This window comes from Melanaphis sacchari, unplaced genomic scaffold, assembly GCF_002803265.2.
Source record: "Melanaphis sacchari strain LSU unplaced genomic scaffold, SCAv2.0 Contig0_pilon_pilon, whole genome shotgun sequence".
Taxonomy (NCBI): Eukaryota; Metazoa; Arthropoda; class Insecta; order Hemiptera; family Aphididae; genus Melanaphis; species Melanaphis sacchari.
Window position 1 is genome coordinate 16,228,518 of NW_020270366.1, and position 14,393 is coordinate 16,242,910.

Below are 14,393 nucleotides of genomic sequence, written 5' to 3' on the forward strand. Positions count from 1 at the left end.
AAAATAAAAAAACATGAAACTAATCAATTTATTGAACATGTGTGATTTAAACAATTCGCAAATTAATCTACATAATGGAGTGTTCCTTCTTTTGGAGGAGATGTGCCAGTGATAGTACCTTCTTGGGGAGAACTACCTTGCTGAATCCAATACGATGGTATTTGTTGCTGGGTTTGGTACGTAATTGTACCCTGTGGTTGTTGCTGTTGCTGCTGCTGTTGTTGTTGCTGCTGCTGCTGCTGTTGCTGTTGCTGTTGCTGTTGTTGCTGCTGCTGCTGCTGCTGTTGTTGTTGTTGTTGCTGTTGATGCTGTTGTTGTAGATCAGCAGCTTGAGCTGGAGTAAAAGTTTGATTTCTCATAGGATCAGGTAATACTGTGAATGTCACAGATTGTGTTCGATTAGATTCTGATATTGGAGTACCTGATCGTTGATCAGGTTCATATCCACGTCCTGCATTCAAACATGAATATATATTTATTTATGTACATATAGTTCAGAAAAATAGTTAACAAATTAAAACATAATAAATGTACATATTATATACAATTTATAAAATTATTATTTTTAAACATTGTCATTAATATTAAATAGAATAAAAATTAATTTGCTTAATATTGAATTTAATTGAAAAATACATGCTTGCCAATCTGAGTCATTATTATGGGTATTTGCCTAATTTCCTGTTATACTATATACTAGACTATGGTTATTATCATGACTAATCTTTATAATATCTGTGCTGCATTCCACTGCTCAAATTTACAATTACTTATCATTATCTTGTTTGTTTTTTTTCTGTAAATTACATTTTTTACTTGGTGATTAAAAACAGTTAAGCAATTTTACTCTGATTTTGAAGTAATAATCACACTTAAGATTTAAAATCTGATAATTTTATTAAATATTATTAGTCTTTAGTTTCTACTTAATACTGAAAAAGCAGTAGGATCATTAAAGCATAAATTTTATATTAATACACTTAGCATTTTATACATACTAAAACACTATACTAGCAATTTTTAAACTTTAGTAGAATACTTTTAGAAATTGTGAAACTTTTACCTTACTAACTTTCAACTAAATATCTTTTTTTTTTATAAAATATCTGAAATGTATCTAATGTTCTTGCAGAAATCACTAATAGAGCCATAAATGTCATATACCCTCAGGAGGCAATAGAACACAGTTTAAAAACCGCTGCACTATATTAATATTCTATTTATAATTGTAACAAAACTTAACCTTTTAACATGTTAATGCATATTATACAAAAAACTAAGTATTTGCATATATATAAAAAAAGTAGTTAATAATACTAGGGTAGTATCATATTAAGTTTTAAATGTTAATAAAGACTGATTAAATATATTTACCTGGATAAAATTGATATCTCTGTTGTTTATTTCTGTCAACTTGTTTATTTAAATCTTCTAAAAATTAATTTAAGATTACTATCTGAACTGTTAATAATTTGAAAATATTTACCTTTGGAATTCATATTTAAACATTCTTTGGATCGCGAATCACCTGAAATTAGTATTAACTCATTAGTTGTAATTAATGTTTTCAAATAAATATTAAAATTTCAAAAAATAATTTTAAAAGTCCTGTAAAAAATTAATGTTAATATTATTAATTTTCCATACGAAATCTGAAAAATAATAATTAGAATAAATGCAGCTACGCTGAAAAATAAAAATTTTTCAATTTAAGTATTATTTATCATTACAAAAGTTAACCTGTAATGTTTGAGGCACCTGTTGCTAATTGATGCTGAAAATTAGTCTGCGGAGTACGTCTCCCTGTATTTGATGTAGCTACCATACCATTAATTGTCAGTTGGCGTATTTGGTTGTCATCATTACCATCATTACTGTTGAATAAATTTATACAAATTGCAATAAAAATTAGTTAAATTAAAAAAAATATATTAAAATTAATCTCCTCTTTTTCTGAAAAATAACATGATTAGAAAAATTCCTAAAATAAAAAATGTTAATGGGTTATTTGCTGTTAAAAAATAATTAAATAAATGTATTACACGTGATTATGTACTTGCCCAGTAACTGAAGATGGTCCAGTTCTTATTATTTTAGCTCCAGTAATTCCTCCACCTTCTGATACAACCTGAAAATGATTTATGTATAGATTATTGAATTTTTTTTTTTTTATTTTTACTTGAGTTTAACAATCTAACCATTTCATATGACCGTTTTAAAGGCTGATATTGAAATTGATTGCTTTGTTGAAAATACTGAATGGACTGCTGCTGTCCTTGCTGTATCATAATAGGTTGATGGCTGTCATCTTGTTTGTAGATGACTTGTTGTTTATCTGACATTTGTGTTTGAATCAACTGATGTTGAGGTTTATGTGATTGTTGTGGCTGCTGTTGTGGAAGTGTCATTGTAACTATACCATTGCCTTGCGACTGTAAAATCTGATGAGATATTGGCAGTGACATTAACTGATTGCCACCAGGTGAAGTTGTTTGTTGTGTAAACGTCTTGCCTTGCTGTTGGAGTAACAACTGTTGAGTAGATGCTTGACTAACTTGCGACTGTAAAAGACCTGGCAAGTTTTGTATAATTTGTGGTTGAAGATTTTGGAACTGATTTAGTTGAGGCATCATCATTTGTATTTGAGCAGGTTGCCCTGGTGTCTGTTGTACAATTAATTGGCCATTAGGAATGTTTGCTGGGATCAATTGACCAGATTGTGTTTGTTGTAAATGAATAGTCTGTACAGCAGGTTGTTGAATTTCGGCTGGTGGTGGTTGTTGGTATTGCACAATCATAACTTGACCTGGTTGGCCAGAAGGTTGTTGATATTGTGCCATTTGGTTACCAAGTATGTAAGTGGTACCGATTAACCCAGAGTTGGACTGTTGGCTTAATTGAGTCACTTGACCTATATTAGGAGATTGAGCCATTTGGAATGTACTTGATTGAACTTGTGGTTGGTATGCAATAATTTGGCCATTAGATGTTTGAATATACTGAAAAAAATAATTTTGTTAGTTGATATTGAAACTACTTTTCAAAATAACTTTGCATTTACTTGAATAGGAAGTGCAGCTTGAGTCATAAATGCCTGCGTATGAGGAATAACACCATTAGCTAGTGTTGTAGGAGTAGTATGAGTTACAGATGGGGTGTGTTGAACATTTTCTAAACTTTTCTAAAATATAAGAAAATAAAAATAAGTTTATTAAATAATAATAAAAACTATTTAATATGGAACATACAGTTTGTATTGCTTGCTGCTGAATAAGCTGCTGTTGCTGTGATTGAATTGCTGAATAACTGACTGGCGTGACAGATAATGGAAGTTGGTGTTGTTGCTGATTGACTACTTGTGTTTGAATTTGAGGCATAATTGATGCTTGATGCTGACCTAAAGAAGCTATATGAGTTGGCCCCTGAGTGTTTTGTGCTGGTTGTTGTTGTTGTTGGTGACCTCCCATTACTGGTGGAGGAACAGCCATTAATTGAGGTACTAAATCATAAAATAACAACAATTTAAAAAAAAAATTTTTATTTTATTTTAAACATAATTAATCATAATGATTAATAATTATAATACGTTTTGAATGTTAGTTTATAAAGTTAATGGTTTAACATACAATGAAGTTTAAGATACACAGTAAGTTCATTACTCAATATAAAATTTAATATTAATTTAAATAAAATAAATCGTTTATAACTCTTACCAGCTTGTTGGGTAAATAACGGCATTTGAACATTAGCAACAGATGTTTGTACCACTTGAGAACCATCTTGTAATGTCATCATTCCAGTTTGTGCTGCTACTTGAACAGTTTGATATTGAGCTGCAAATATAAAAATTAGATAATTTATTTTTAAACAAATCATTAAAATATAAAATTAGATATTTACTTGGATTCATTTGTGGTATTTGACCATTATTGGTTTGAATAGTTTGTTGATGAATTACTTGTGGTTGTTGGATGTGTACATTTGATGGTTGGTGTGCAATATTGGGTGGTGGTGCAACATGATTAGATGCATATGTAGCACTATATTCATTTTGAATAGTTTCAATTAAATTGAAAGCTAATTGTCTACCATTTTGTAATACTTCATTTTTTGCATGTCTATGACAGGTAACATTGGAATATTAAGAGTCAAGTTACATTGTAACACAAATTTATAAATAATTAATTGAAATTAAAATTTGAATTACTCAACACATAGATGTAAAGGTTCAACTGATTCTTGTCCATTAGCCTCAATAAATCCAGAACCTCGTCCTCGCATAGTTACTACAGCCCCTGTTTCATTCATTATATAATGAAGATTAGCTCCGTTTAAGCCTAATATTTTATTTCTGAGGTCAAAAGCTGGAGGTGCATGGTCTAAGCCAATTAGAACTTTTTCCTATTAATTATTATAATTTTAGTTTAGATATTTAAAAAAAATTAAGTTAAACAAAATGTTTTACTTACAATTCCGGCTCCATTAATTAAAGGGCCAGATGTCAAATTCGGATGTTTAGACATATCTTTGTCTCGTTGAATAAGTGATTGGATTTTTTGAATAGCAACTAAAGTTAAAATAAAAATGTATTTTTAAGTGAACAGACTGAAATATAAGTATATAGTAATTAATAACACAATATTCTTACGATCTAAATTTTGTTTTTTTGGCCCTTTGATAAGTAAATGTAATGATCGCTCTGATGATGCTTGATTTTTTTCTTTTGGAGTTAAGTATCGTCCTCTAGTAACAATCACCGTACCTGCACAATAACAATAGAATTACGATATATTAATATACAATATCAATATTGTTAACAAAAATAATAGTCAAATAATAAATATCAATAACTAGCTTGTGGCATTGCAATGCAATTTTTGTAAATAATTTAAAAAAAAAAAAAAGTCACCTGAAAATTCTTCAATGTCATTTTGTATGGACTTGCTGGTGAGTAGTATACGATCAGTGTCTGCCAAGTCATTGATTTCGAATTGGGTTTTGAGCTGCGAAGTAGCCTGTTGAGGGGGCGCACATTGGGCCTGTTCAAGACGCAACGACATATTTTGTAAAAATTGTTTCTTGGTTTTTTGGCTATTGGACTAAGCCGGCACAAAAACTACTATACATACCTCCGGTTGGTCGCCGACCCGTTTTGCTAGAGCTGATTCTACTCGAGTTGCCATTTCCACTGCCAGCTTGAGATTGTTGGTCGGAATCGACATCATGTCGCAGCAGCTCGAAAAGATTTAATCGGAATGCGATCCGATGACAGAACGATTGGTGTTCTGAGCGACGATGATCATTTCCGTAATTTCCAAAACCGTTAGGAGTAAAAAAAAAAAACCTAAAAAGATATAGTACCTATATACAAGTTATAATATTTTTAATTTTTTAACATATTATATGCCGTTTTCAAATGCGATAACAAGACAGTAGACACTGCAACAAGCTGAAAAGAAAAACATTGAAAGATAGGTAGAATATCAATTTCCAAACGTTTCATATTGTACATACAATAATAATCTAACAAACACTTCAGCCAGTGTTACCATTCCCGCGGTATTCAGACTAATATTGTCTGGTAAAAAACGGTTTTAGGGAGCGGTTAGGTCTTAAAACAGTTAGAAGTTAGAACTGTTAGAACTATGACTAGGTAATTTTTAATAGGTACCTATTTACTAATATTATTTATTAGTATTTATCACTTACACTTATTTAATAAAATATAAACTACACAATTTGTCTTAAATTCTCCGTGGCTATCAATATTAAATTACCTACCTATCTAAACGCGGTTCTTATACTCTTGTCAACAATAATCTTAAGACACTACATATTCCATTAATTATTATGGTCATTAAATTGAAATTGTTAAGATTAACTGTCATAAAACACACATTTAAATGCATTGATGCTTCACAGTTTCACAGCGATATTTTAAACAATATTAGACTTAGGATATACCTATCTATCTAGTGTCACTATATATAGTAATATTATGTACTTCATAGGACGCTCAACTTAAGATAGGTATTAACATTACCTTAATTAATCTAGAAGATGGTCGGTACGTTGCAAAAGAAATAGGGTAAGTTTATGTTATATTAAATTACTCATCAATGGTATGATAACAGAATAGACTTACGACGGTTACTTTTATAAGTAATGCCGTACCTAATAGGTTTTGGTGTCCCACCCCAATACTGGCAATACCCCATGACAATTGTGGATGCAGCTGTCGTCGTCAGATTCGGGGGTTAGTTTTTTTCCTATAGCTTATATTTTATTGTGAGCAGTTATAATTCCACTCAATTTGTTATAGACGCATAGTATTAAATTTTTTTTTTAAGTCGACTGTAGTTGTACAAAATACAATTTTTTGCAAATTTGACAAAATATTTTATCAACATTCCAACTTCATATAAATATAAAAAAAAAAAATTTGCTTTTATTTTGAATAAGATTTTTAAATAGAAATAAGAAAAACTTATGTAGGATCACGAATTAAATTTTTAATAGTTTTTTTCAACGAATATTTTTTTTTTATGTAAAAAAATTAAAAATTTGTCATACTTTAATGAAAATGTCAAGTATTTATGGTTATTTGTTTTTAAATTAAAATAAAAAACAATAGTCATTTAAAAAGAAATATAGTTATTTTATGGGCGATATTCACCATTTTATAATTCAAAATTATAAATATTTTTCTAATAAAATTTGCCAAAACAATGAATAATTAAATAAAAAAGGGTAATATTTTATTTCGTAGTTATATTAACCTATTGACTGTTAATAGTATTTTGTTATGTAATTACTAATTACTAATCTTAAAATTATAATCAAGGCGATATCCGTCTAGTATATCGTACATAAAATTTTTAATCCATTATTGCTTTTCACACTCTATAATCGACGTACTGTCATAAGAGTTATGTTCATTCTTAATGTACAAAAAGCTATTATGGAAAAAGTTTCGGAAAACACCCAAAAAGAAGAATACAAAATAAAAACTCGATACATTTGGCATAGAGTATACATATTTTCGTGTAGGTACACAAAAAAAACCTTGATTTTTCATTCAATCATTTATTATTTGAATCACATATGTACTAAATGTACCTAAATGTTTTCAATTTAAAAAGGTAAAAACTTAACAAAAAAAAAAAAAAAAACATGGAGATCTATACTGTACAGTAAGTTTCTAATGTACCTAATATCATGATGTCGAGAGAGGTCTCTGTAATAGATAAAAGATTTTGAAAATAATATTACATATAAAAAATGATAATTTAAACACTTGGTGAAAATTTCTAATTTCTGTAATTATTCAGAATTATAAAAAAAATAAAGAAATCAATTTAATTAAAAACTGACTTAATGAGGAAATTCCCGTTTTAGCTTAATTTTTCATTTATTTTTCTTGATTATAATAAATAAATTTAATTTTGACCTCTTCAAAGTTTAAACTAGATCCAATTTGTTGTCCAAAATCATCTTTAAAGTTAAAAATTGAGTCATTTTATCGACTATTTATCGTGAATACAGACAAAACAAAAAATAAAATACACATACTTGAATACTTCGTTGTAAAATCAATACATTCATCGCTCCGCTTATAGAATCTAATCATTCATAAAGGTTCATAATAGTTGGCAGATGTGAGGTACAATATTATTAGATCAAAAACTGTTGATTTAGATTTAATTTAGAATTTCTAATGAAAATTATCTACAAGGTGATAATATAACAATAAATGCAGACGTGCAGTACATATTATAAATGTAATTATTATATTTTGAATTCAATAAATAAATATAATAGTAAAATTAGGAACATCAAGAATTTAAATAAAAATAATGGCAGAATTAATATTAATTATACACAAAATAAATCACAATTAACCTTAAAAAAATCCATAAGGTTTAATTTGAAAATCTAATTCTTGTAAAACCATTTGGTAACGATTTGTTAATAATTGTTTAAATGCTCCGTGACAAGATTTAGAACAAAAATATTGGGCATTGAAATGAGTGTGTGATCTGAAAAAAAAACTTAAGAAACATAATATTATTAATTATATTGTTAGGTCTTATGTTTATTTGCTGTGGCCATAAGTACACATAATATTTATAAATTATATCAAAGTAATATTATAGGAACCTACCTATTAATATAATATACCTACTTAAATACTTCACTAACATTTATAAAAATATGCTGAATTTAATATTTATATTTTATAGGTATTAAATTTTGTATAATATATAAAATATCTTACTCATATTGTAATAAGCACATGTAACTGTATGTGAACATAGGTCTCAAACATTGCATACAGGAAGCAGCTGGGCCAGACAACAATTGATCGCACACATTTTTGGGGACACAATCCTTGGAAAATGGCGTCTTCCAAACATAAAGTGCTCTGAGGGCAAATTCTTTCAAAGTGGGACAGTGTGCGTTTCCTCGGACACTAAACACTTCTTTAATTTTAGGTGATAGAATCAGATTACGACAGTTGCATGTCAATATTATATTCGGTAATACGTGTGCTTCCAGAAATTGTTGAGTACCACAATTTTCTGCCCTAATAACAGTAATATACGTAAAATATATAAATGGGTATAAAAAATACCTTTACGCAGGTATAAATGTAAAAAATAAATATTATGTAAAAATATGGTACATTTAATATTATAATTATGCAATTGTACTTATTATATAGGACAGTGGTGGATCCAAAGTTTAATTTGAAAGGGTGCTAATTTGCAAGAGTCTTTTTGACTATAGACTTTATTATTGATGACGATCCTATATTATATGTATTATTATGTAAAGCTTATAATCTATCAATTGAAAATTAATTACAAAAGTTTTGTTTTCATTTATTATAATTTATGATACAATAAAATATATAGATGTGTAGGTAATTCTTTTGTCGTGATTGTTATCGCAATGACCGCGTCTGCTTATCGTTGTCCGCGAAAGCACGACGACCGGGGAACCGGTCCGGTCGGCGGCCGTAAAAGTTCAGTCAATGATGAGACGGCACTTTAATATTTTACACAATTGTGTTGAATTTAATAAAATGTCCATTAAACATTAACGTGACGTAAATTTATTTCCTGACCATTACATCTACACTTTATGAAATTTTTATACATTAAATACGAGTATACACTATACATGTATATAGTACCATACATTTACCAATATTTATTTACTATATATAATGATTAACAATAAAATTACATTTCTATTATTTAATATAGACTAGAGAGGAGGGAAAATACCCTTTTTGAATCCTTTATTCAATTTTTGGATCCACTACCGGTATACTGGAAGTTAATAATTGTAAGTTTAAACTTTTGATGATTTTAAACTTCAGTGTTTTATTATTCATCATGTAAATGGCTGTTAAGTATTATAAAGTGATCTAAATAGTAAATAGACTATAGTTAAAATTATTTACCTATCGTATGAATGCGAATTAAATTAAAAGTTTCATTTAATAAAATTAAAAATAAAATTTAATTTGATTAAACACTCATTTGGTAAACATTATTTACTTGAGTCAGATAATATATGCGACCTCGATGTTATCTCTTAGTCAAATCTCCTTATTTTTCCACCTATAGGCTATATTGAATAGATTATAGTCTAAAAGCTATCAAAGCATTGGATTTTTATTTTCCAAATGTTTTATTGATGTTCTTTTCAGTTCATAACTCTTTTTTGGACTTTGGTCCTCCCAATAAATGCCCAATACTAGAATATAGGTCTATATATGGGATCTATTTTCTGTGTATCGATTAAAAAACCTTGAAAAATATAGAGAAAATGTATTATTTTATCAGATATAAAGAAATAATAAATCTAGACGATTATAAGGTTTTAGGGTATACTAATCTGCAATCTACATATATAATTATACCTAATACATAGATTCCTTATCAACTTGTCGCAAAATCGCTGATATGTTTTTCTTATGTAAAGTAGTTTTTGACTTTTGTTCAACTTCAATATATAATTGAGAGACTAACCACATAAATTAAAAAAATTCTCAAGAAGTCCTCTAAATACAGATTTAATAGAATCTAGATTGTTTATTTAATATTCTATCTAATTAAATGCATAATTATTCTCATCATTAATTTTACTCATTACCTATTAAATTTACGAAAGTGCTTAGATCTAAAAATATTCAAAATACCTCTCTCCTCAGATTAAAAAAAATTTTTTTTTTTCTAATACAATTTAATACCCTTAAATTCAATCAAATTTTCGTATAAGGGATTTTTAATTCTTTAGTTCCAATTGCATAATATAAAATAATGTATTTTAATAATTTATAAGTTTATAACTACTATATATAGTATTATCTTAGATTTTAAATTAGGTAGGTATACATATATTATATAGACTTATTAGGAATTAATTTTAAAAAAAAATAAATAAATTTACTATTAATATATACTTAATAGTAGTCGGCACGTAGTTCAAGAAAGGATTGTGGTCTATGTTGATATTGGCTTCTGACCTAAAAGCCACCGCTGGAGTGTAGAGAAGCTTGTTGTGGGCCAACGATAGGTATTCGATATTCTTCAGACGATAGAGATTGTCTGGCACGGAGATCAGCTTATTTCCATTCAACAATATTTCCCCGTAATACAATCCATCTGGATAAACTTCCGGCAGAGTTTCAATTTTGTTGTGAGACAAGTCCAATAGCCACAGAGATGGCATGTTTAAAACGTCTATACGTATATACATTTATATATAAAATTTATATAGGTAAACCGTTAGTGTGCAAATACGATACCATTGAAATTTAAACATTCATTGTATAATACTCAAGACTTTATCGCATTTATAAAATTATGAAATTTTGCATTCAAAATTTATAAAATATATTCTAAAAGTTTAAAAAAATAAAAAAAAATAAAAATAGAAAAACACTAGATTATTCATTTTAAATACGATAAAAATTATAACTATACATTTTTAAAATATTATCGTTAACCTTTGTCTACTTGTGAGATAAAAATCCAATGAACTGTAAATAAGTAGGATGTTTTTTTAATTACCGTATTGTATTTATTAGATTATTATTTGTTTATATTAGAGATTTATTTCATTATTCGACTATTATAATAATATTATTATAGGCTCTGTAGCGTCTCAACATGAAATTTTTAATTGTTCATCGGACGGTTTGTATTGTATACAAAACTAATGGCAACGTATTTATGTATCTTTGTAAAAAAAATATTTATAATATTAAAAATATTATTCAAGAATCCACACATAACTCATAAGAAAGGGAATATGACAAATATGATGTCTGGTGCACACAAATTATTAATAAACAGTTAATTGTACATTAGAAATAATGAAAAAGAAAACTGCAAATAAATAGCAGCATAAGTAGATAAATTTCGATAAGTAACATATTATTATGAATTAGTGTAATTGGGTACCACGGGCTTTTTAACGGTTATATGAATATTGCGTCCCGGTTATCTATAGTTGTAAAATTATACTTATCAATCTATATTCGCTATACGCATTAAATATTATATCTATCGAGTATTGGCTATCGGCTATCAAATAGTAAATTGTTATTTTTCTTAAATTTTTTAATGCATTTATGTACGCTTTGTATATTGTGTCGTTGACTATGTGGCAAAGTGCGCTGTTTTTTTTTAATTAAACATAATATATATACCTAATAGAGCTAATTTAAAAACAAAATAAATACATTTGTTTTTTGTTTAAAATAAATAGTATTTAATTTTGACCATTAAAAGATGAATATGTTGTATTGTTAGACCATAATTGTATTTATATAGACTTAGTATTCGTTAGTACAAGATAGTCTTAATAGCGAGAGCAAAATGACGAATTAAGTTTAGTAACATGACAATATTACAATAACAATATCATCATATATTAAATAAAGTTATTTTAATTTGTGATGACATATTAATTAATAATTGGATATTATGTATTGATTCCATCTTACTATTATTGATTTATTGATTTCCTATATTTGATACCTATTCCTACTTTACCTAAGGTAACATATATATTAATCATTATACGACTACACAATATACATGGAAATACTCAACAAAATGGTGGTAGTGAAATAGCACCTTATAATTAGTAGGGCAGTAGGCTTTAAGATAGTAGGTAGAATATTTTTTACTCACTGCCTGAGCGTATACAATTATTAAAATAAAATGTGTGCACCTATACATTCCGAATAATTTGGTATAAGACGGCCAAAGTTTATTTATAAATTTTATTTTTTCCATATTAATGATTTAAAATTTTGAAAATATTTGAATTCGTTTTAAGTTTTTTTTTGCAACCTGAATAATGACTTACCGCCGGGGATGTTTCTTATTTGGTTTCGGGACAAGTTTAGCTGAGTCAGCCGCTTGAGCGCAGTGAGCGTGGCAGGTATGTCTGTTATAGAGTTACGCGGTGCGCATAACACTTCCAACCCCTTTAATTCACAAAGTTCCGCAGGAAATGACGACAGTTTGTTGTTGTCTACGTAGATGTGAGTCAATTTAGCCAAACTGTTAATCCATCCTGGCTGTACATATAATATTATGTTAAAAATTAAAACAACGCGTAGTATTTAGACATCAATCAGTTTGTTGGTTTCGACAATTTTTAAGGCGATTGGCTTAGTGCCTATAATCTGTGGGACAAAACTTGCAAGTGGAAGTTTTTAATGTTGTAATTTATTAATAATGGCCAGTAAGTAGTACAAAATTAAAATTAATATTATATTTGAATTTGCTATTTTAATCGTTAATACTTATCGTCTAAAGTACCTATAGGTATATCAAATATTTGTGAGAAAAATAAAATTTGTTGTTTATTTATTACGATACACATTATTGATAAATAATAAAAGGTTAAGGGATGAAGAATTTACTAGTGACGGCACAACTTGAATAGTAGGTATATATAATAATCAGCAGTGCAATTTGGCGGTGGATGGTAGGGAAATTCGTATCGTTTTGAAATTTTTATCCATAAGTGGCTTAGATGATGTTAATCGATACTTTGGACTTAAATTTTAAATTTGTATTATAAATATCTAATATTATCATATATATTATATGCGTATGTTTATTGTATATAATATTGTAAATCAGTGTAGATTAATTTTTTTTCATTCTGATCACAATATTGATATAGATATTATATTTATTTATAGTTTGCATGCATAAATATTTATACCTAATCATTTCATGTTTATATAATTTTTATATAGCTATGTTTAATTTTGAGAAGAAAATGTTTTAATACAATTACGGCATTTTTTAAATAAAAATTATCATAAAATGTTTGCACCCTTTTATAAGAGAAACTTAAATGGTATTTCTATATAGGTATATTAAAGGTGTGTAGGTATTATGTGCATATAATATAGTACGACGTTGACTTACTAGCACTTCGATGAAGTTGTTTTTTATGTAAAGTTGATACACCCGGTCCCTGTTTTGTTTCAAATCTTCAGGAAACTCGAAGAGATTCCTGTCGTTCCAGTGCAGGATATGACCGATGCCGAGCGTCATCGCCGTGATTTTGCGGAGCATGTCAAAAACAAAATTTTCGTACGTATTTTTTGTTAAAGGTTAAGAATAGACACTATAAAGTAAAAATAATCATTGGCCGTACCCCAAAAATTGCGTTTATAAGGTTAGTGGATCATATCATATAATATTAATTTAGTCTACAGTTCTTTAACAACGGAGTAATAATAACTACCATAGAACACGATTTTCATGTCGTTTGAAAATTACCATCCTAGGTTGCATACTGTTATAAATTATAATTTATAATGTAGGTACAGTTAACTACCTAAACTTCCTATTTATATTTTATAATGTTAAGTACTCACGCGTTACTGAAATTGGTGTTAGACCAAAACATATTGATTTTGTGATCATGATTTTGTGTTTTCAACGAATATACATTCATGTTTAAAGGTAACGTTTGAAATTGATCACAACAAAATTTTTAACTTGGTTTACTTTAATGTTATTATTTGGGCTCTCGGACATTTACATAAACAGTTTAATTTCTGACGAAGTCTACAACAGATAATCATGATACATATTAAATAAGAATGTTTGATAAGGACTTGTGTAAACGAACCAAGTGTTCGGAAATACCGAGTTTGTGTGTTTTGATTTTTGAGTGGGAGATTAATGATTTAATTTATATATTTTTATATAGAATACTAATTAAGATAATATAATCGTCATAATCCAAAACTAAATGTGTATACTACTCAACATTGATAAATTACCTTTGTTATATAATGTTCAACTTACATATTCTTACAATTTATTAAAAATAATAAT

The 14,393-nt window shown here is 27.9% G+C and overlaps 2 protein-coding genes across 3 annotated transcripts; both read right to left on the reverse strand.

Moving 5' to 3' along the window:
* Positions 1-4: 4 nt before the first annotated feature.
* LOC112598487 (putative uncharacterized protein DDB_G0271606) lies at positions 5-5,434 on the reverse strand. 2 transcript variants are annotated; one of them, XM_025344970.1, is made up of 15 exons: positions 5,130-5,434; positions 4,910-5,039; positions 4,649-4,762; positions 4,470-4,567; positions 4,208-4,401; positions 3,901-4,118; positions 3,714-3,833; positions 3,249-3,499; positions 3,062-3,181; positions 2,199-2,999; positions 2,061-2,128; positions 1,741-1,874; positions 1,487-1,528; positions 1,375-1,431; positions 5-451 (listed from the first exon to the last, which is right to left on the reverse strand). In XM_025344970.1, exons 1-15 carry the CDS (start codon positions 5,223-5,225, stop codon positions 63-65), a joined length of 2,832 nt encoding a protein of 943 aa, XP_025200755.1. In that variant the 5' UTR covers positions 5,226-5,434; the 3' UTR covers positions 5-62. The 2 variants fall into 2 exon arrangements, with proteins under 2 accessions (XP_025200755.1, XP_025200763.1); XM_025344978.1 differs by having other exon boundaries at positions 1,759-1,874; positions 5,130-5,225.
* A 2,431-nt stretch (positions 5,435-7,865) lies between these two features.
* LOC112600000 (leucine-rich repeat-containing protein 28-like) lies at positions 7,866-14,214 on the reverse strand. Its single transcript, XM_025347130.1, is given in 6 exon segments — positions 7,866-8,051; positions 8,279-8,587; positions 10,478-10,757; positions 12,394-12,607; positions 13,473-13,674; positions 13,928-14,214. Coding segments are annotated over 6 exon segments (1,233 nt in total). The 5' UTR covers positions 14,008-14,214; the 3' UTR covers positions 7,866-7,903.
* Positions 14,215-14,393: the final 179 nt, after the last annotated feature.